At 36.3% G+C, this 25,138-nt stretch overlaps 1 protein-coding gene across 8 annotated transcripts in view; it reads right to left on the reverse strand.

Moving 5' to 3' along the window:
- The window catches only part of sick (sickie), a 266,050-nt gene that overhangs the window by 195,950 nt on the left and 44,962 nt on the right, over positions 1 to 25,138 (reverse strand). For 2 of the 8 annotated variants that reach the window (XM_074086185.1, XM_074086176.1), the window contains exon 1: positions 13,002 to 13,530. The exons of the other annotated variants lie outside the window; for them this stretch is intronic. In XM_074086185.1, the coding sequence (XP_073942286.1) occupies positions 13,002 to 13,478 (477 nt within the window). In that variant the 5' untranslated portion in view covers positions 13,479 to 13,530. Of the gene's footprint in view, positions 1 to 13,001; positions 13,531 to 25,138 lie in introns of those variants that run through there. 8 annotated transcript variants of the gene reach the window in all.

Below are 25,138 nucleotides of genomic sequence, written 5' to 3' on the forward strand. Positions count from 1 at the left end.
AGAGACATAAAAAGTAAGATTTTCAGACTTTTGTTATTGTTTTGCTATAAGAGCTATATTCTGAATAATTGTATAATCATAGTGATCCCTAAAGGTTGTTTAATTTGGCTCAAATTTTGCAAAAACACGTATTTATAAACTCTATCCCAATAAAGGAAAGGCGGATTTAATTCAAATATTTTTTTTAAAGTCTTCGTCTTATCGTACTTATTGACGACCAGATGGCCTAGTGGTTAGAAAACCTGACTACGAAGCTTGAGGTCCCGGGTTCGATTCCCGTGTCGGGGCAGATATTTGTATGAAAATACGAATGTTTGTTCTCGGGTCTTGGGTGTTTAATATGTATTTAAGTATGTATCTATCTATATAATTATATTTATCCGTTGCTTAGTACCCATAACACAAGCTTTGCTAAGCTTACTTTGGGACTAGGTCAATTGGTGTGAATTGTCCCGTGATATTTATTTATTGAATTAGAATTGCAATTTGAAGACAAGACAAGACTAATAAAAAGCAGTCTCAAAATGACAAATGACCCGTTAGACCGTCGCTTTGTTCCGGCGCCAGCGACTGTGTAAGGGGGATCTCTTTGCTTCATAGTGATACATAATGTATGTACACGCTTGCTGTCATAGCATAAAATATAAAAATATCAAATTGAAACCCAGTGTTTAAATACACTTTGGTCTTTAATTAATTAATTAAGAATATTCATACCTTGTTAAAATTTAGTCACAATATCAGAGTATGTAGTTAGGTATGGATTGAATACCCTAGACAAAAAAAGGAATAAAAATAAATGTTACTGCATTATATTGTCTAGCATAAGCTGAGCTAAGAATAATAATTTTGTATAACGTAAAAAAATCCGTCACCAGTAGGTAGGTTAAGAATGCTTTAAAATGCGTATTTCCACCGCATATAAACCGAAACGTTTTTTGGGTCACGACTTTGCGAAAAGCGCTCGTTTCCCACATCCTCAGTATGTAGAAAAGTCATTCGTGTTGAAAAAAAATAGAGTTATACTTTTTGAATCACAATAGCATATACACGTGTCTTTTCAGTGCAAGAAAAAGATGTGTACAAGTATCCTAAGGGCTCGTAAGGGGTATCATGAACAATGTTTTAGTGTTCAGTGGAAGTTCCAGCCCGTTGGCTGGCTCTGCTGTGTAAATACTTGTTTAGCAGAACTAATGTTTGCCCGGACAAAACTTACAACGCATCCTGTTTTGCTTATTTGTTGGCTTAAACACCACTTGTGGTTGGATTTAGTAGTGAATGAAACTTGATTTAGTAACCAATAAAGACAGTGCGGGATGACAAATAGATATATCCAGACGTTATATTTTTATAATAACTTCCATACGGGATCTCGTAAATAGATTCCTCGTAAACAGACTCCACAGTCATTTTATTAAGACTTTTTTATTTAACTTCACATTTATGATTATGAGTGTATGTACGGTATCCTGCCTTTTCTCAGAAATATTTTTCCCAAATGTTTGATTTGCCAACTTTTTTTTTCCAACTCTCAATTTTCTCTGAAACGAAAAATTTTCCTCAATGTAAATACATCTTATGGTTTCATACATAGAACACAGTAGGTTAGTTTAGGTTTGTTTTATGAAAGTTCAGAAAAAAAAATTAAGAGAAAATCATGAGTTGGGAATACAATGATTGAATATTGGCAACCCAATATTTCACTCCCTTCCTGGTGTCCGATCAAGCTGATATTTATAATAAACTAGTGAATGAAATTCTGATGGTCCATCCGAGATTGTCTCCGCAGCACGGTACTCTTTAACGGGTAGGTAATGAGTAATTGAGTAATGACATAGAGTCATGAAAAAAAAATTTTAACATTGTTTTTGTCATGCATTTACCAAAATGAATTACAACGTACTTAATGCATACTTTGTGCAATTATACCTACAGGAACTTTTATGTCACTTATTTTCGGATTAAAAGTTACGAAGACAGGTACAATTGATACAAAACAAGCGAACGATCAATGTGTGTCCTTTCATAAAGCGGAAAGCGGCCATAACAAATTTTATAGCTAGGTCGATTAGAGCTAGGTCTAGAGTTAAATCTACATTTTAGAAACAAGATACACTTAAAATAAAGAATCAGAATGAATCAGGGATATAAATATTTTCACGTAATCTTGATGAAATGCGATTATAATATAAAATAAAAAATTGCTTCTACATCTAATCTATCCATACATACAAGTAAATTCAAAATAAGAAACTAAAAATAAAACTAAAAAGCCAGAAAAGCCAGTTAGGTTAGAATTGGGACCTTCACAAAATCAAAATGCAACCCTCACGGAACAGAAGTCCTGCCAGAAAAGTGGGTTAGGTTAGGTTAGAACTGCGACCCTCACAGAACAGAAATCCTGCCAGAAAAGTGGGTTAGGTTAGGTTAGAACTGCGACCCTCACAGAACAGAAATCCTGCCAGAAAAGTGGGTAAGGTTAGGTTAGAACTGCGACCCTCACAGAACCGAAATCCTGCCAGAAAAGTGGGTTAGGTTAGAACTGTGATGATTATATGAAATATGTTTATAAATAAAGAAATTCTCCTTAATAACATTATGGGTACAGAATATAGATAAAATCTCAGTGTTGAAATTATGACTAAAAAAATCGAAATATGTATCATTGTGAACAATGTAGGTAGTAAGTAGCAAAAAAAGTTATTTTAAAAATATCTAACAAATAATTTTCGGAGAAATTATGATTATGATTACAAAGCGATATTATTGTAAATAATCGAATATAAAATTGTATATGAGCCAATATGGACCCCTAGTCACTAAAGTTCGAGTTTTCGCTAAACCATAGACCCATTTAAGACCCATACACTCATTTAAGTTTAGTAGCATCAAAATGTATGGAACTGCTGCCCTAACCACAGACAGGTTCAACGCAATATTAATGGGATCAGTTCGCCTTTGTACATATTATGTTTCTAATTGTTATCTGTTTTTCTTATGTGTTTTATGTACAATAAAGATTTATACATACATAAATATGTTAAATAGTATAATGTTATATATTACTTCGTATGGATAGTAAAGAAATATCCAAAACACGAGTTTATTTACATTTATATACTTATCTTAATGCAAAACTATCTGCAATTTCAAAAGCCGTTACCTAACATATCGCCAAAAAAGTAGTGATCTCTGATCTTTTAGTCTCCCGCTCGCGTTCAGGATTCAGCTTAAATAGACCAGACGCTGGGAGGCTACCGGCGGCCGCATGACTCACACCTGACTCAGCTCCTGACTGAATTAGCCCGTAAAAGCTTAGCTGCGTCACATTTATGGAGCTCTATGTCGCCGTAGGTAGCAATCTTTGTAGGTTGCTTATTGGTTGGTCTAGAAACTTTTTAATTATTATCGGCGTATTCTTGCGATTATGAAACCTATGTAAACGACCCAACACGGTCTACGTGTAGCATTAAAAATAGCAGAAATCAACCTAATAGATCATAAACATTATTCAGTTTTTTTTCTTCATATTAATGCAAAATAATTGCTTGGTCTTTGTCGTAAAAAATACCGAAATAAGATCATCCCTTCATACCAGTCAACCTTTTAGTACAACCTCTTAATACATATGAGAGGACCATAGACTCGTAGCTAGGGTCCAACAAAGACAGATTTTTTCAAATTTTTCCACCAACCGGTTTAAATTTTAAAGGGGGCGGGACGCTCGATTTTAATGAAAATTTGCACTTTAAAGTTGAATATTTCGCAAAAAAAAACAATGAATCGAAAAGTCGTCGCAAACCCCAAATGGTTTTAAAAGACCTATCCAACGATACCCCACACTATAGGGTTGGATGAGAAAAAAAATCACCCCCACTTTACCTATATGGAAGGTACCCTAAAAAATATATTTTTTATTTTTTTATTGTACCATTTTGTCAGCATAGTTTACATATATATCCGTGCAAAATTGCAGCTTTCTAGCATTGACAGTCCCTGAGCAAAGCCGCGGACGGACGGACAGACAGACAGACAGACAGACATGGCGAAACTATAAGGATTCCATTTTTGCCATTTTGGCTTCGGAGCCCTAAAAAAAGGTGGTAACGTAAATCTATCGTTGACGTTGTCAAAATTTTGTTGTGCGTGGCGTGTGGTTTGCATACATAGGCAGTTTGGTTCTTTCTTACTCTGAAACTTAAAATATAAGACTTCTACGACGATTTTGGCTATTAATAATGGATGGACTGCAGATAAATACGACACCTGGCTTTCTTACAGATACGGCGGATGATCATAACAGTGGCGATTTGGAACGAAATGTTTATCCCGTGCCTTCGATGAACCATTTTTGCAATTAGGCACGAAACAATATTTGGTGTATTTCGGAGGGGTATATACTTCGTCGGTCCATTCGGGTCTATCCATTTCGATCACACCTACGGGCTGCTAAAGTCTTGGTTGGTTGGTTGGTTGGTTGGTTTTTTAGAAAAATATGTCTCTGTCCATTGTAGGACAATTTTGCCAGTGTCTATAGTAGGTCTTGCTGTTGTACGGTAAAAAAATCTATAAAACGAAATATGAGAGGTAATGGTGGATGAACGATGACAGCGCGAATCCAGCTAAAATCTTGTTATGTTGTTGTTACTTTAAAAAAATATGGCTCTGTCCATCGGAGGACGATTTTGCCAGTGTCTAGTAGTTGTTGCCGTTGTACGGTGAAAAATTTCTAGAAAACGAAATATGAGAGGTAATGGTGGATGAACGATGACCGATGAGCCGATGATAATGATGTTCTGCTAAAATCTTATTTGAATCAAAAACTAACACGTCGGTCGTTCGTTATACGTCATGTGTCAATATCATTGTCAAATTAAATTATGACAGCTCTTTTCTGGTGAAAAAGGCAAAGGAAACATATCTATTCTGGGGTAGTATTGTTAAATTCAGCTATATATATTTTTAATTTCTTGTATTTTTTTAAATATGAAGAAATAAATTATAATAAATATTTTTTCGTGATCAGGAGGCAAAACTCTTTCGATTCCTATAGAAATTTTCAGGTGTCAAAAAAAGAAATCTCGTCAACTATCAGCTTATTAACGTTATGGACTTATGGACTATATTAATATCATAATGTAGGTAGATACCTAATGACGTTATGACTAGACGTTATTTTGTATACACCTGCCGGTGAGAATAGGAAATATTTCAACCGGATCATCCCAACGACGTCGTATTTAATTATATTAAATTCGTTCAATTTAGATCCCACAAAGACTAGTTACAGCCATCATAAAGCTATAAATCAAATTAATGCGATGTGATCGAAACAATTAAGCGCGAACGGACGGGAAACGTGTATTTGTAGGAAACCAACGCATTTAATTAAAATAAAGCACGTGAATTTATGATGGCGGGGAATTAAATTTTAACGCACACCTGGTGGACGTTGCCGCATATTCCCGATACGCGCTGGTCTTAATGAAATAAATAGATGAACAAATTTAAAGGGTTAATATATATTCTAGAATTAAACCACAAGCGAAAAAAAAATAGAATCCTTAGCGTTTTTCTTGCAATTTAGTTCCACTTCATTCTAGTCGCGCATCGTTTACGTCACTTGGATCATCTCTTTTGTTATATTTGTCATATTTCATATCACATATAAAGAGAAAATTGATAGCAGTTCAGATTCAAAGCACGCTGGCCAACGGTAAGCCAATTAAACTGACTCAAAACGTAATGAACTGTTAATGACACGTGCGGCGAATACTAACAAATGGGTTCCTGCGAATCTTTGTCCTTTATTCAGCGGTCGCGCTTTGATATATCGAGTCCGTAAATTGCAGGTGGAATACGCTCATTACTTTTAAAATATTGTTAGTAGGTAAGCAGGATAAAAATAATCAGCAATAAGTATTTTAATTTAGGTTACCGTTCCCATTACTTATTAGTTCCGTTTTTGCCATTTTGGCTCCGGAACCCTTATAGTTTCGCCATGTCCGTCTGTCTGTCTGTCTGTCCGTCCGTCCGCGGCTTTGCTCACGGACTATCAATGCTAGAAAGCTGTTATTTTGCACGGATATATATGTAAACTATGCCAACAAAATGGTACAATAAAAAAATTCAAAAACATTATTTTTACAGTATCTCCCATAGACGTAAAGTGGGGGTGATTTTTTTTCTCATCCAACCCTATAGTGTGGGGTATCGTAGGATAGGTCTTTTAAAACCATTAGGGGTTAGCTCTAAGACGATTTTTCGATTCATTGATTTTTTGTGAAATATTCAACTTTGAAGTGCAAATTTGCATTAAAATTGAGCGTCCCCCCCCCCCCTCTAAAATCTAAACCGGAAAATTCAGGATGGTAGTAAGTATATCAAACTTTCAAGGAAAACTATAACGGCTAAGTTTGTTTTTTTTTTCTTTTTTTTTTCTTCTTTTTTTTTTATTCGATTGAATGGAAAACGAGCAAGTGGGTCTCCTGATGGTAAGAGATCATCACCGCCCATAAACATCTGCAACACCTGGGATATTGCAGATGCGTTGCCAACCTAGAGCCCTAAGATGGGATACCTCAAGTGCCAGTAATTTTCCCGGCTCTCTTACTCTCCACGCCGAAACACAACAGTGCAAGCACTGCTGCTTCACGGCAGGATTAGCAAGAAAGATGGTGGTAGCAATCCGGGCGGACCTTGCACAAGGTCCTACCACCTGCAGCTTGAGAATTATTAGTAGTTTTACTGTTAAATAGCAGCCTAAGGTATAAAATATACCTAAACTTAGAAGATTCCGTATAAAATACGAAATCCATAGAAAAATACTACTTTATTTTTTCGTAATGGCTACGGAACCCTATTTTGGGCGTTTCCGATACGCTTTTGGCCGGTTTTACAGATCAGGCATGGTATACTCGTATAGAATTCATCACATACCTGTGTGCATATAAAGTATAATCATTGAAATCAGTCTTTACTAAAAAAAAAAAAACCTAATATCGTCAAAATAAACCTGAAAAAATATTCAGATAATAGTAGAGTGCAGTCTTGTTCAATTACTTATGAGCATTTACTTTCGATGCAATAGTAACAATTTACTCTTTAATAAAGTGAGTTAATTAGGTACCAATAAAATACTATAATAACATAAATAGTCTAAGAACGTTAACGAAGATTTTAACAGACACAACAAGTATGATTATTAGGAATCAGAGAGTCGAAAACGATGAAGATTGACAGGTCTGGACGTAGGGTGACACTATTGACGCTACTTAAATGCTTCGGCTTTGCTTTGCTCCTGCTGACATTTTTATTAGACCTCGTTACAGATTATTGGAAGCGAAAGCAAGATCAATTGGAAATTTTACGAGAAACTTACTTTATGAAAGCTGATATCTTGAAATAGAAAACGCAACACGCTCACTATTAAAACCTCTATGATATTTTTTTATTGTGTTCAGTCAGGAACAAAAAGTGTAATTAAGTTTTTTAATTAATCCGTTTTCTTTGCAACCTCTGATATCCACAAAAGAAGTCGAAACATGGCTAAGAACCTATACAATAAGGTTACAAAAGTGATTACTTACCTATTCTTATATTATATAAGAAGATTAAATATTTTGATATCCTTTATAGTAGCAATGCCAACAATACAAATTCTACCACATCGCATCGCGGTTGCACCTCGCTTTATCACTTTGTGACTGGCGAAATAGTTTCCATTTAATATCAGCCGTTCTGTTACTATTAATGACACCACAAACGCATCGTATTTGCTTTGGTCCCTGCGTGCCACATAAATCATAGGCCCAGCAAACAGCGAGCTCTCGATTAACAATAATTTCGTTAGCAGTTGGAATAAATCTAAATTAACGCGCACGACGATTTGACGTCCGACGCTCCTTAATTGACACGACCGAGTTACTGGACCGTGCTGTTGTTTGTAACGCAATACCTCGAGTACCATGTGACTTTAAACAGTACCTAGTAGCAATAATAATTCGCGTTAATCTTCTCCATTTGGATTTTATTACCAAGTTGACACAAACGAGCATTTCATCGCATATCATAGTCCGCTATACGAAACGAGTATTACAATGATGACATGTATACACGACTGCAAAACAAAACGTATTCTTGCACCAACTTTGCGTTTCGCGTAGATCTGAATGAAAACTATATTTAGAACTTGAACATTTTGCAATGATGAGGATTTCTTAACGTTCGCTTGGTTAGCGTGGTTTTAAGCTCAGATCTATTTTTCTCCCCGCGTCCGCAATATCCGTGCACAATGGCAAAACAAAACATCATTTCCATTGCGTTTTGTTTGCGTTAATGTAAGAATAACAAAGGTTTTGTGTCCCCCCGTAAATGGTTTCGGTTGTGCCGTGCCGCATTAAAAATGAATGCCTTAACTGAGTTTGGTAGGTAGGTGTAGGTACTCCTGGTGATTATTCCTGTCCGCAGCATTCTCTTTGGAGATTGGCGTCAGTGCCATATAAATTCCTGGAGGAATCATCCATTGGACGGCTAAAGTAAAAACTGTTAAGACGAATATTGTATTTAAATTTTCCCTTTCATTAAGCGAAGAAATTTTCAACTCGTTAATTTCTTATAGTTCTAAAATTCAACTAGGTTTTGTAACGACGAAGATTTTGGAATTAGCTACTTCAAAAGTTTCGTTTAAAGCCTGTACGTTTGAGCATTCCGAAATAAATACAAAGCAATTTAGTTGGTGCCCCGGGCATCACAGCCCACCTGTCCACAATCCAATCGTGCCTCCCGAATTTTTCGGTTTCACCCGTGATCGAGTCACTGTGGTATGAATGACGTCACTGCATGTTAGCTGTCAAACTACAATATACACGGCCCATCAGTTTCGTTTGTCGTGCTGTGCGGGAAAACCCAACAGAACAAAAAATTAATCTTTTGACTATCAATATGGATTACATTTTGAGAACCCTTAGAAGTCTGTATATCATATTAAATATAATGACCCGGATAACTCACGTCTTAAATCGAGTTTAGCTCGACATGTTTCGGGCTAATCCGTAGCCCTTCGTCTCCGGAGCAACGCGACTCAGCGGCTGCTGCAACACGCGCACACGCGTGTCATTATATTTAATATGAGTGAGTCTCACGGTAGTTTCATGTTCAAAGTCTGTATATCGGTTTGATTGCAATTTTTTTAGCTGGAAAACGAGCATGCGTGTCACCTGATGGTAAGCGATTACCGCCACCCATGGACACCTACAGCATTATTAGGGGGAAGGGGGGAGGGGAGTAAAAGGAGGGGAGGGGGTATATACATTTAGTTAATAGGATAATCAAATCTTAAATAGTAACAGGTCGGGCTATTGTTTTGAAAATGCATCACCTTTCATTTCTGAACACCAAGAAAATTCACAACACCTAGTAATTTTCTACTACTATCATACACTTCTTAATATCATCAAGGCGGTGTTATCTTAGTTTACAACAAAGTTAACTCTTAATTAAAACGTCACGTTTCACATTAAGTATATTTTGGCTTCAAATATGCACTGGTTGCGGGTTTATTTCAATTGACTGCATCTTTGAGTGCGCGTCAAGAAATGCTGTCATCGGCAGAACATTCAGCTCCCCTTCGTCTCTATTGCTCTTAACAACTTGTATAATGAACACTATGTGCCACTTAAAAGCATAATAAATACATACTGATGCTACAATAAACGATTATAGCCCAGCACAGATCTATCTCTGATCAGTGAATTGCAACAATCTAAATCACGTAATCAAAATAGTTCTTAGGAATTGATATATACATAATTGAACAACGATGTGTTTAGGTCCTGCTTACCCATAAAAGATGGATTGCACCTGTTATGAGGTTGCGATAAATCTCAATTCATAGTCAATTTGTTTATTACACATCTATCACATTATTGAACACTCTATAAATAAAGTCCTAGCAATTTCTCTGAGGGTGCATGGCTGATGCAGTCCTTGCCAACGAAACAATACCGAAAACACTATTGGGGGAGACTGATAACTCTATATAAATGTTATTTCTTTCCCTCGTCGAGATGAGTAAACTTTACTAATGAAGGAAACGAAAATAGGAATATTACTTTGGGGACACAAAGTTGTCGGGATTTGGTCTATTTATTTGTACGGTTAGAACGTAAAAGGGAAGACAGATGAAAATATACAGGTAATTTCTATGATTGCTATGAACTAGAACTGTTGGCATCGTGAATAATTTGATGATTGTGATAAAGATGTACTTGTAACTACACTCTGTGATTTGTAGATATTGAAGATCTTGTTCCAAATTTCCACGTAGTAAACAGTAAATTAGTGTGTAATGAAAGCCCTCCGACCCCTAATTAACCCTTTACGAGGTCGTATAATGTACGCAAATATCTTATTTCAGTATACTTTGATTTACTTAACGAAGTATGTTTAGGACCGGTTATACCCCACAGCTCGTGACAGGCGTCAAACTGGTGCGGGTTTGATTCCTCATACATATTCAAATGCTGTGTCCAGGGACACCGGGGGCATTGTGTAATAATGAACCTACCATGAGTGTGCGTGTAAATGTGTTTGTGTAGATGCAGGTAACTTTACGAAATACACATAGTAGATTTACATTGTACATATAATTATAACAAAATCTTTTTTGAAAGCTTAATCCCATTCTCAATTGATCTGTTTCAATAGAATTCGTTTTGAATAGGGAATGTTACTGCAATGTTCTGCCGTCAGAATGCAGAACTAGCACAAACCGCACCTACCTTACCTAAACAGTTTTTTGAATGTCTTAAATGTCTTTTAAATGTCCGTTGGATGCCATAATATTATTTTATTTCAATTTTTTTTTTGGAAATATAGCTCCATCGTTACTATCGATCTATTGTTATTGTTTCAAATAAATATGGCTCTGTCCTTTGGAGGACAATTTTGCCAGAGACTAGTAAGTTTTGCCGTTAAAAAAAACTAGAAAACGAAATATGAGAGGTGGTAATGGTGAATGAACGACTAATGAACGATGACAACGCGAATCTACTATCGATGTAATTATGTGGTAATTATATCATGTTGTGTTACTAATAAATATGTCATGATCCGTCATGGCGACAAACATAAAGAGAACTGACGTTGTCATGGCGGTTTGTTTACGGTTTGATTTTGGGTTTGATCTAGTGACACCACTTCTGCAGAGCTTTGCCTAATATTTCCTATCGACATGATATAGATGCAAAAACAATGCGCCAATCACTATGCCCTTCTGACCTAGCCTCATCTATGGCATGCCAACCTAAAGTTCGGAATTTACTTCAAGGGAAGGGGCGAAGTATAATGGCACTAATGTCGCTGTATTACTCTCACATTACATAGATACCGTGGCCAGCGCATTTATTCTTTGCCACTTTTCCGTCTCGCAAGAGGGAAGGAGGAAATTGCAGGAAAAGGCGCGGGTGGCGAGCCGCGTAATTCGCATCATATTATTATGGTGGCCAAAAGTCGGAACGAATCCACCGTTCGTAGCCTCGATAAATTAACCAACCGTGATTAATATCCGACCTGATGGTTTTGCTACTTTGCGCGGATTAATTGCACGGGAATATTGAGACTAGGGGAAATAAATCACAGTCCATAGGGATCAAATTGGAAAATATACGCATGCTTATGAAAATGTCTGTAGGCTCCTTGTAATTTCCATCTGATTAAATTATTTATTTCGACATACCTACTTGTTACAAATGTTATAATCTGAAGGGAAGAAAGCATCAGAATTGCTTTATTATCATTCACAAATGTCCCGTAATAAGTAGTACATTATACTCTGAACCGGTTCTTGAAATCATAAATGCAAAAATATCATTCTAAAGTGGAGAAAAGCCTAAAATGGAAAATCAAACGATCTTATTTTAGGGTAAATCGGACGGAAAGTTGTGCAAAATCTCAGAATTTCAATTAAATTTACCCCACCGGACAGGCCATGCCTAGTGTGGGGTAGCACAAATGTATTCTGCGTCCTTAATATTTTCGGAAATAAACTACTTGTATTTGTAAATACAGCTTCATGGTTTTTGCGTGCAAAGCCGCGGGTAAATGCTCTATATAATAGACATAACAACACGTCCAAGTTGATTTTACCCTCTTTTAATGGTTGGATTGATTTGAATTTAGTATGAATATGTTATGTAGATAGTATAGCCATGCTAGTTTAGTCATAGACAGTCAACGAAAATTGCAGCTACAGTTACAGCGAAAGAGCTTTTATTTTTTTACCTACTTATGTTATGACAACACTGACACAATTTCAATGTCTAGATAAGTATAGTCTAGGACTTAGGCTCTAGGCGATTGTCAGCATTTGAACCATAGCAAAGCAGATCGCCTTCTGTATATTATTCAGCTGTGGCAATACACAGATTTACACCATTATCGAATGATCATTTCGCACATTTGAGTACAAAATCACCCTCCAGAGTTACATTTAATTTCGAAAGTTTTTAGAAATCGTTTAGTACGACTATGTGTACCTTACTAACTAATCAATTACATTGAACGTAAAAGTTTATATTTTACATTATATATTCGCTCTGTTCAACAAGCGGTTATGAACCTTTACATAAACTTCAAAGCCGCACAAAGTGCGCCAATGCCTCACCCGGGGCACGTTTAATTGAAATTTTCATTTTCTTCTCAAAAACAACGACCCCTATCACCTGGCCCCTCCCCGCGCCTAGCAGACACCAACCGAACAGATTTGCATGCATTTCTACTCCGGATTGCTGTTACAAGTGCTTAATTCCGCAAAAGTAGGAGGATGTTATAATGCGGGTGAAAAGTTCAATATTTTGCTTTACTTTTGAAATGAGCACATGGCATTTGTTTCCTTACTATTTAATGTATCTAATAAGTACTTGCCTAAAATGTAACCAAGTAGGTATTTACAAGATTAAACGTTTGTTACGTGTAATCGATTAAATATCAATAATCATTACCTCGACAGTGGTTTTCCCGGAAGCCTGCCATTTCATAAGATGCTCGCCCTTGAGCGACCAGCCGGGAGCGTAGCTGATGAGTCCCGCAGCCCCCGCGCCGCTCGTTGCGTCGCTCGTCGCCTCAGTTTTCGACTTCTTGGGGCTTGTCTGAAGCCGGAAAAAGCTGCGCCCGTGTATTTTGCAACTTTTCGAAGGGGAAAAGAAAAATGAGCTCTTTTTAGGCGATTTTTCTTGCTCTTCAGCCACTTTTGAGGTCGATGCGACTGATTCACTGGCATTTTGTGTGTCGAATGTTTCGTTGCTGTCGCTGCCGCTCGGTTTGGGTCCCGAATGTTCATCCGCTACAAACAACAGAGTCCTCTGCACAAACGGCGTGGCCTTATTATAAAACTCGCAAGGCTCGGGCACTTTGAAACTGGCTGGTATAGTTGTGCGTTGTGATTTTGAGAATTTTCGCTCCATGTATTTTCTGGCCATATCATTTCATATGGACGTCCAATTGGACTTGAACAGCATTGCATTTAAGAGTCGACTTCCAAGTTTACACTTTACTGTGAGAATTACATAAGGGTTCCAAAAATATATCGAACATTTAGTTAAGAGATCCCAATGGCAGTTCATGACATAAGCAATATTTATCGTAGATCAAAATCTTAGCGAAAAAAGGACCAGCAAACAAGTGAAAGAAGAAAAATAAACCAAGCAGAATAAATCTATAGCGACCCCTTGAATTGGCAAAATGGGAGGATATTCGTAAACTATACCCCATCTTTCCCCACCTGACGAGCCGGAGAGGAAACCTTGCTTAGCTACGCCTCACGTCACTGGAAACGTCAACGCTCTAACTTAACAATCCTAACTAATATAATATAATTTATTATTATAAATGTGAAACTTTGTGAAGATGTTAGGAGGTTTGGATGTTCATTGCTCAATCACGTAATAACGGCTCAACGGATTTACATGAAACTTGGCGTACAGATAGACAAAGATCCGAATTGAGTCATAAAATACTTAATATCCTGGTAATGCACTCTCGTGGGATAGTATTTTAAGTTTAAACAAGAATAGAGGGCACTGTCCAAGAACGGTGACGTACCTAACTCAGCTCTCAAGATGACGAGACGTATTAACTTCGTTTGCAATCAGTAGATGACGTTGTGCGAGCGAACGTTGTCCTTTCAAATTGTTAACATAACCTTTTTCAGGCCAAACTCTGAGACATTTATTTATTACGTTGCCATGGTAACATGAATCGTGTAAGTAAACTTTTGACTGTTTTCGTCAAGTTGTCGTTGCAATGTTTTTGGATATTTAAAAAATTGCACGGGAAAACTACATAGCAGTTCAGTTAAGATAGCATTTCTAATGCGGGTAAAGCCGCTGGTTAAGATTAGTCATACATAAAGTTAAAGCAACTAATCCTAAAATGGTCAATACAGGAAACGCAAAGACGCAAATTAAATTTTAACTCGGCTCCAGCAAAGCCAAAATGTAGATTTGATTATAGCAGTCTATTTATTTTATTATACATATACACTGATTGAGTCTAGAATTCTAGATTGAGTACATTCAACAATGACAGACAAGTGAAATCAAATGCACAGATGTACGTGCACTAGTGATTCCCGTTGAAAATGACTTTCCTTTAGCCAAAATCATTTTCCGTGTCCTCTTCTAGAACATTTATACGTCCTGAAACGCTTCCGGCAACGGTTCGCAATTTTCACGCGGAGGCTCCGACCCTATCGATCTGTGCGTGGATACAACCGCCCTCGCGAGGACCAAGCTCGAAGCGATCCGCAAACCTCTCAGAGCAACGCTGCACGGTTTCTATTCGCTTACACGAATGTTCCCGCATTCGTTATACACGATGTCAAAGTCGAACTTGTGTGTCTGATATGAATTACGAGTCAAGTTTCAAGTTTATTTTTTATTTTTGGACGAAGTAGCGTTTGGTTTAGCATAAGAATGTACAAAAAGCTATTTATTTCACATGTTATCTTTAGATTTTAGAATTAGTAAAACATAAGTGGAAGAAGCATTCAGTTCTTAGATGTAATAAGGCCAGTACATAAATATTGCAAAGCACCGACTGGTTAGATCATTAGCTATTTCGTAGTAGCAAAATTTTCATTCGCGTTTTTTCCAAATGCTTTTTTCCAAATATGCCTTTTTACTGAAGCTTATTTTCAAAGTAGCGTTTTTTCCCAATCATAGTCGTCACAGACACAGTGTTGACGGAGCTCCGCTAACGCGGAGCTCCTGCTTTTTGTGTATTTTTGGCCCTTCAGGCCGATGCAAACTTTACACAACCTAAACCTACCCCTCTCTCTGTGTCGACTCCGATTGCTAAAAAACGCTACTGTGAAAATAAGCATATTGGAAAAAAATGCATTTGGGAAAAAACGCGAATGGAAATTTTGCTACTAGGAAATATCGTTTTTTGGAAAATGATTTTCCAACCCGGACAAAATAAGTTGTTGTCTTGACCACACTTACCGGCAAAAAAACAAACATTAGGCACAATATTATGCATGATAAGTACGACTCGTAGGTACCTACTATTGTTTATTCCTATGGTGTGTGCAGCCTACCTACTCGAACATTTTCTTCAGGTAAGTATATAATTTCCTTAAGTGTGTTTATGTTTTCCAAATACCAGTAGAATCAGAACAAGTAAACATTATTAAAGAAAATAAGTTCTTAAAATTTACTCTTTTTAAGACGACTGGCCTTAGGCTGCTTTGGATCGGGAGAAATGAAGGACATGGGGGAGAGGCTTTTACCCAGCAGTGGGACATCAATCCAGGCTAGATAATAATAATAAAGATTTATTCATTTTGAGTTTAATTATGTAGGTACTATCGAACCAACTGAATCCACTATAGAACCTTTTCGTAAAAAGTCATAGTCACATTGCATTGCTTGACAAGGGAATTCATTGTGCACCTACCTACTGTCTACGGCGGGTCAGGCAGGACTCAAATGGTTTCACTGTACTATACCTGATATATTTTCACATTTGTGAATTCGCTGTGTGCACTCTGTGATTAATTTCCAATTAAACTTTCCCGGATATTTTCCAAACAAAGGAAACTTAATAATAACAGAGCAGGCAAGGCAAAACATGTAACCCCCTATTTGTTAGCACGCATAGCTCTCCACACGAACAAACTGACAACGAATTGTACGTACTACTACTCAGTGTCGGCGTCGGCTGATTATGTAATTTTTACGCTTTGTGTACAATAAGTACACGAAGTGTAAAACTTCTTACCAACCTGATGTAGCACCTCATTATTAGTAAATAAATACAGGTACGTCGTACGTCGGGTAGGTACGTAACTAGTTGCCATTCATTCCCTAACGAAAATGTGAAAAATTATAAGTACCTATTTGTACGGCAAAAATACCCTTAAATAGGGACCTTCAACAAATTTATAGGAAGTTTCGTCTTATTGTACACTAAAGAACGAGAACCCAGAATTTTGTTTTAACTGCTGCACCTGCGTCACTTCTGTAGTATTTTTGAAGCACTGATATCGCAGTATCGATTGATTTATGGCTAGTTACACAACCTACAGTACAAAAAGTTTAATTCTGACTAGAAGGTTCCAGTTTGACTTTTCATATATCTACCCAAATGATATATGTATCTAAAAAAAGTATACCAATCCGACAATAATAACAGCAAAATGATTATTACACTTTTAAAGTAGGTATATAAGGTACCGTTCGGAGTCGTGACTTCGATTATCTGTACCGGAGCACGCGGTCAATCGCCTATAAGCCGGACCTCGTCGATGACCCTGCACTATTGTCCCCAACGAATACGGCATGGATCGGAACCGAATTCCGAAAAATATAGGCTCATGATATCCCCTCATGAATAAAATGCATCGCTTTAATTGTGGAAAATATATCTTTGGCTTAAACTATTGAACTTTATCCAGATAATTAAATTACAGCTATCACTATAAACGTTTCATAAGATACAATTGATAAAACTGTATAGGGAGCTGCAGATGTTTGGATCTGTTGTAAAAAAATAATCTGGGTGATTTGGTACATTGATCCAGAATGGTCAGAAAAACACTATAGAAATGCTATAGCGCCTTGCGTACATGTTATTAATCATCAATAAGCTCTTTAGCGATTTAATTACGATTAGACTCATGTATGTATGAAATAATTACATCCTACATATAACCGCTATAAGTAAGTAAGTTATGTACTTAGCATAGCGAAGAATCTTTCTGTTCAATATTATTCTTCTTGATTAAGTTTTTTCATCGTAACCTCGTCTTCTAAACGCGTCCCCCCATCCATTGTCGATTTCAGCCTGCCTCGCGACCCTTGCAAGGAAAATATTTGATATTAATGTAAGAAGGATTGAAGGCACGGGTGTAAGCTCGCTACTTGATCGACCATCATGACTATCGTAAGTTTCCTTATGTCCAAGTAATGTAAATTCTTACTTAAAAATAGTGGCTCTTAATTTAATTTGTAGACCTCGCGAGTCTATTTCTTACGTTTTTGATTCCCTTGGTTTATGGGTATACGTCATGTTTATTTACTGCTTAAAAAATATATATGAAATAAAAATGAAACAAAAAGACGAAAACATGAGGCGGTGAGCCATTCAAGTACTGACTGCGGTCGACATTGCTTAACTTAACTTTTTTTCGCGTACAACCCCGATATTTTTAAAAATTTACAATAACAGAATCGTCGAAAAAAAACCTTATTAATTAAAAATAAATATTTCATAAAAATCGGTTGAGAAATGAGACCTGTAGTCCCTGTAGAGGAGATCAGACAGCCGGACAGACAGACATACGAAAGTCTTAGTTACTAGGTATCTATTGTATTTTCGCAACACAGAGCTTCTTAGTACCTACTCCAACAATTTAAGTCTACTAACGGCAATGGCGTAGCAACGGCAACTTAAAGATTTACTACTATCTACATAGATACTAAATACTTTTCTTCAAAGAAAAGTATCTTTATTTGAGACTCAAACGCTTAACTTCGCAGCCGATGGCATTCACAACAGAATCCAATATATTTGCAATTGAAAACCGCTTCGCATTCTGTGCAATCGCATCTTCCGAGCCATCTAGTTCAACGAACTAAATAACTGAACGTTTGGTAGATGTCACTGAACAAAATGAATAGAAATAATGGAGCTGAAACTACTTTCCCGGTACAGAAATAGACGCGCCACGCGCACCCTATGCTCCTGTAGCGCGAACTTGACAATCTAAGGGGTTATTTTTAACACAAATTTATAGGAAATATTTAGAAAACGACAGATCAAAAGACGCTTATGTGACACTTTTGGGGCTTGATTAAGGAACTTGCGAAAATAGAGCGGCGCCATGAAATATGGATATGCCTATATCTATAGTTTCAACATCATCGCAAATAAATATATATATATAATTACGTTTATTACTAAGTTATTTTGAATATTCTGTCATAGCGGAAAACCTTTAATAAATTTCAATTTGAGTGCTCAAATGGACTTGGACTATATTTTAAAACACTTGGCGATTCTACGTATTTTAACGCGTGTATAGTTTCCAGTTAAGCTATGCAGCCAAGCCAGATCATGCCTCTTTTTCTTATGTACTAGTACTTATGTACTAGTGCTATGGCCGCAGGAACTTTTTCATATTGAAGCAAGTTAATTACATGCTACATCATCCATATCCGTGAAGAGTCTACGATATACCAACCGATAAACCGCTTCACACGCTACATTCATAGATAAAACACGCGCTGGAATTTTACGCCCTCCCCTTACTTGATAATCATATAATTGGCAACGGTGTCCAGTAGTGGCAAAAAGCAGACATTAGCATTTTAATCACACGTATATTTGAAGTTCTGCCTCGACCTGCATATGGGGACATAGATTATACATGCACATGCGTTGACGGCTCGCATTGTGCTTCTGTAATCGCAATCAGCAGCTTTCGATTAATAACAATGCTTGTGGATTTTATAACGTAAACATTTAACTTAGAACTATGTAAGTGTACTGTATTTTCCATGTTTTAAAATTTTGAGGTGCCTTCTAATATCAGAAGTCCTAATTTATACGCTACAGTTTATTCTTCAGAGTATTTCTTTAATCATGTTTGTTCACCCTGCCTGGTGACAATCAATTATTTATTAAAATCCCACTATGAGTTAGCATTTACTCGAACTTACAGTAGCAAAAACACGATTCCCACTTGGTTGTCAAGTGTCAAGGATGTCAAGTGTGGCAAAGTAGGTATTACTACGGTGTTGCATCCGAAGACGTATCTAATTCAAGCTTTGACCACTCTCTGAGTCGTCTAGCAAAAATGCTCTCTCAACGCTGTTGTTTACTTATGACCAGTGTTGCCATATCCCCAACCAAGATCTGTATTACAAAGTCTAAAAATCTGTATAAAATCTGTATGAGATCAGTAACATAAAATTTGTTTAGTTTACCTAATTGATTTTGTTCAGAAAAAGCAATTTTATTATATTTGTACATATTCTTATTCATTTTAAAAATATTTTTTTGTCCACCTTAAATTTTTAACATGGTTCTTCATGAAGTGATTGCTTTGTTAGCAACAGCCCCTCCATAGTTTCGGTGCTTAATTTACTTATTACGCTGTTTGGTTTTTAAATTTACAGAAGAAAATGTTTAAATTGTTAAAATCTGTATATAAGTATAGTAATAGTACCTACATTACTGCAGAGGCCGGGTAAGAAAGGCTTGCAGGCCGAGTATGTATAGATGGATAGGTATACGAAGCTGGCAATGTTCTTTCACGCCGAGGCTTGTATAGTGCTTTTCTCTAACATGCACTAAAATAAATAAAAACTCCTAGAAATCGATGTCTTATTCGTAAGACAACTAAAATTGTAACTAACCAGACTCAAATTATAACTACCATCTATAAGTTTTATTTCATTCTAATATGAATTTTTAAAACGTTAAAATAATACCAAAAAAACAAATTGCTATAAAACATGTAGATATAATGGACTGCAAAAATAAAAGAATCACGTATCACGTTTCTAAACGCAACTTTTGAAATGACAATGATGGCACTTAGGTACCTACTTGCAAAATAGCTAAAGCCCAAGTCCATTAAAAAAAAAGACACGACACTTGTCAATTTTCCCGCCAAAACTTTTTTTTAATTGGTGTTTGCTGTTCGGCTTTTATCGCCATATACACGAACTGCAGTCCATTTAATCAGGTACATTAGTACTTTATTATGTAATTTAACTTGTAATTTGACGTAAAACGCGTCGGCAATATTTATATATTTACATATAGAATATTCATAGCCCTGTGAATTTATTTCAGTAACTGATAAATGAACCTTAGAAATTCAGATTATTAATTTTAAGTCATGTATAATGGCTTTTATCGTGGATATTTGACGTTTTGCATTGAAACAAAAGACTGTTGTCTTGCAGGCCTAGGCCTGCAACAATACATTTTGAAGCCTGTTTTAAGGAACACAACATAAACATTACATTGTTTGAGAAAAATCTGTTATCTGTAACGACAGATTAAAATCTGTATCGATACTGATAGATAAATCTGGTATCAATGGCAACACTGCTTATGACAGTTATTTCTCTTTCCCCTGGGTAATATGAAACTTAATTCGTTCCTTGAGACGGTGCCTTAATTAAGTTCCCTGCGCACCTTTACCTATACTAATAAATAAGGAAGAAGTTTGTAAGTAACGTGTACGGTGTGAATATAAATTACTGCGTGAGACAGCCCCAGAAGGAGCCGCGAGCCGCAATCCTTCCAGGTGTGTGATTAAGAGACGCATGACTGCTGGAAGGGGAAATTAGTATCGGTACGTCCCAGAGGAAGACGAATTTATATAGTCCTTTACCGGCAGCTTTGCTCGCGTGATTCGTTACATCCGACAGTCGTATCGAAATACCCGGATTTTAATAAAATCCCATAAAAATCATATAAATCGCGCTCTACATTTTGGTTGCATGTAGCTTAAATCCTGATTCCATAAAAATATAGGAATGCCAAATATCATGCAACCTCTCTAGGCGTTTTAACGTGAAACCGTAACTAATTCTCACAGTAATGTTCAAATAAATGGAGTATAGCAATGTTAGAATTATTAAATTATGATCACATTGTACAAACAAATTTTAGAGACTCCTTAACTCAAACAATCTTTTTAATTTAAGATTAGAAGCTAAGGTTTATCAAGTTACTTATGCAATTTTTATTGAAATAAAAAGTTTACATATTTTTTTACACACAAACTTTCACATGTAAGTACAATATTAAATAGTAGGACAAGCGCGTGACTTCATCCGCAAACAAAAAATATGAATGTCATTCGCTTAATTCAGGATACTTAGGATATATTTAAGCTATCTCCATTCCAAATTGCATTCAAATTATTCCTCCAGATGTCTAAAAGTGAAAAAGTAATAAAAATATGCTAACTCTTACATTACACTGGACTTTTACATATATATCAATATCAAAAATGTCGTAGAGTTTTTTGCAAACTACAATACAATGTAAAAAATGAAATTTATCTCATTTACTAACAAAACGTGAGTCTGAAAAGGATTTTCAGCTCAGCTTTTAGCGGGCCGGACTAAGCTTCTACTTCAAACAGAAGCTCTAAGAAATAAGAAGAATAGTGGCAACCCGCGAAAGCTATGGAGCTTTGGCAGACAATTTTTGAAGTAAGCGGCTCATGTAGGTAGGTACTCCCCTTTGCCATCAAATACGTATAGGTATCACACACAACTAACATGTTTTCCCAATATTGTTAATACACAGTAAGGTACAAACTTTGATCGACCTTGGATTTAATATAAAAAAACTGAATTTTTAGCTCCTTTTTTGAAGCCGGTTAAAAAGTGCAACAAATCAACCCCCAGCGCAATCCTCTCCCGGAAATAAAGGTGAAATTTTATTGTAATGTGACTTTAGTGGTATCGACAAGGAATTAAAAATAATTAGATACTTCTTGGACAGGGGTCGAGTCGCGAGCGTAAATGGAGCGTAGGTAATGCTTAATTAGAGTTTAAAATAAACTGCAAAATTGTATTTTTTTTAAGTAATAAACTCAGCAGCTCTAGCAAATGCAATAAATGCACTTTTCTAGACTAGACGCTTTAAGTGCATCCATGTACTTTTATCAAGGAAAAACAATTAAGTGGATACTATGAGCTTTGCTTTGAACGTCCGGATTCAGGGAATGCAAAAAAAATTTTTTTAAGCTCTAGTAGTATTGTGTTAAACCTTAAAGAAATATACTAGAGCTTAAAGAAATATACTAGAAAAAGAAATATCTTTTAGAAAAAGAAATATCTTTTTCTAGTATATTTCTTTAAGCTCTAGTATATTTCTTTAAGGTTTAACACAATTTACAATAAAATTGAAATAACAGTGGATGAACCACTTTGTAAGTCTGTAGATCATTTTGATCATCACAACCAGCAGGCAATAGTGCCTTAGGGTGGAGTAGACAACTTTGGAGTCTCACTATCACTCATAATTTTACTTATTTACCTAGTTAGTACTAGTACCTAGGTACAGTCGCACTCTACAAGATGACAAGATGGGAGTTATTATCATTAAAACTGTTTTAATTATGGGTGTATTAAGGTACCAGCCTCTAATGGCTTAATTACTTAATCCAGGGATAAATAATCCTATTAGTCAAGCACGCCACTTAGACACAAAGGTCACTGAACCAATATTAGACTACCTAACACAGAACACTTTCACAAAGGTTACAATTATATGTATATAGGGTGAAATACACGTATTGTACGGACTGTACAATGAGAAAGGCAGAGTTAAAAGCCTTATAAAGTAATGAACAGGACATTATAATGGAAAGTCCTTTCAGAGGATATAGAAATTGTAGGTAATTTGTTTTTAGAAAAATAGTCTCTTTTACCAAGTTTTTTTGCATTTTTCTTGGCAATGTTAGTCTTTTCAAAAGTGTTGGTAGACTCAAATAAAGACATAAAAAACTTTCGGTGTCTTAATTGCAAAATAATATTCATATTTTAATGTCAATTTACTGTATGAATAGTTTTATTTTGGAACATCCAGTTTGTAATTTCTTTTCTCTTACTACAGTTCATTGAAAACTATATACTTTTCAATAGTCAAGGAGTTCTGATGAATTCATTCAACAAAATAATGGTATACTGATTCGACTTAACGAGGACGTATCCTTTTCGCCGGGTGGAACCGCCGCAGCATCCGGCGTCCAACAAAGACTTCCTAGAAATAGTAAAAAGTTCAAAAACTTTTAACAAGTTTATCATAATTTTATACAATTAGCCCAGAGCTTGGCTTTGTGGTTGCAAATCTTGTTTCAGTCGTGGTAAGGTTGAGTCTATAATGAATCGAATTTGAACATGTATTTTCAGTGACAAGCGAAATAATGGAACTAGGCGGAATAATCCAATAGAATCCAATTCATTTACCTATCTATTTATTTATTTATCTATGGTTTTATTTCACGTTTATCAGCTATCAGTTCATCATCCAATCCATCATCATCGCGGCCTATATACGTTCAACTGCAAGGCTAGGCCTCCTGTCAAAATGAAAGGTATTGGGCCGTAGTTCCCACGCGAACCCATTGCGAATTTGGAACTTCACACACACCACTAAATTTCTTAGCACGTGTGTGCAGGTGCAGTACTATTAATTACGTTTTCATTTTCAGTAATTAAAAAATAATAAAAATCTTTAATATAACATCACTAGCTGTTGCTCGCGACTCCGTCCGCGTAGAATTCGTTTATCGCTATCCCGCGGGAACTATTCAGTTTACCGGGATAAAACTATCCTTTGTCCCTCCCCGAGACTCAAAATATGTGTACCTATACCGAATTTCATCTAAATCAGTTCAGCGGTTTAGACGTGAAGTGGTAACAAACAAACAAACAGACTTGCAAACTACATGTATAAGTAATATTGGTGGGATAACATGACATCATCCTTCAATTCCATCATATCGACAAACCAAGGTGGCAAGCAAGCAGTTACATAAGTATTGTGAACGACCAAAATGTGTAATTACTACTATATGTATGACAAATACAGAGACTTTTATAGAATAAAAGCACTAATTACGAATATCATTTAGCAATTTTAAATTACTACCGACTCGGCGGGAGAGGCTCAGCAGGGATCTTTGGGTCAAACCACAAACTATGACATTAGGGTACAACGGCAGCGTTCAAGAAAACTAACTATACCTTCTGCCGCCTAACTTTGCCTAAAAGTTCATTGCCCCGACTAGTACCACAAAAACTATAAAGCTATAATTCCAATAATTGAATAGACACTATACCGTTAAGCGATTCGAACACAATCCGGGAGTAACGTAAAGACATCGCATAAAAAATGTATCTCAAAAATGCGTCAAAACTGAGTAAGTAATGAACTTTTAGGCAGATTTATACACACACACCTTTAATTAAACGAAATTCATTAACGCTAAACGCCAAATGCTATAGCTATTTTGAATCATTCGAACGTGGTGTTACGTTGATGATAACTGCGTCTACTCTACTCGTAATAAAAAATCTACAATAACAAACGTAGTTTTAAAACAAACAATTAATTATAACTCAATTGATTCATATCAGTCAAAGCAATGTAGATTAAACTATTCAGTTGATAAATAAAATTATGTGCGGGCTGCGTGTGCGTGTTGAGATTATGGCGGGCGATAGCGGGGGAGAGGCAACGGCGGGGGGGGGACTAATCGCCTCTGACATGTTCCTGATGTAGAGACGCCTTTTCTGACACGGGATATATGGGTTTACAATTATAAAGGAAGCCCATACCCAAAACGTTTAGGATCCACCATATTGTTACGTAGGTGTTTCAAACCAAATGCAACACGCTTGGAAATTGTTCATAGATTTATTTTTAATCTTTGTACACTTTAAATTAAACTTAAATCCCAGTTTAGACCTGCAAGATAAATCGTGCATTGTATTATATTTTGAGGCCAAAAAAAGAACGAATTTAAAGTGGTCAACCTAGCGCCGCAATGTAATGCAACTTGAACGATTTTTCTTGCAGGTCTAACGGAGCTCAAGAG

Source organism: Choristoneura fumiferana, chromosome Z (assembly GCF_025370935.1).
Source record: "Choristoneura fumiferana chromosome Z, NRCan_CFum_1, whole genome shotgun sequence".
NCBI lineage: Eukaryota > Metazoa > Arthropoda > Insecta > Lepidoptera > Tortricidae > Choristoneura > Choristoneura fumiferana.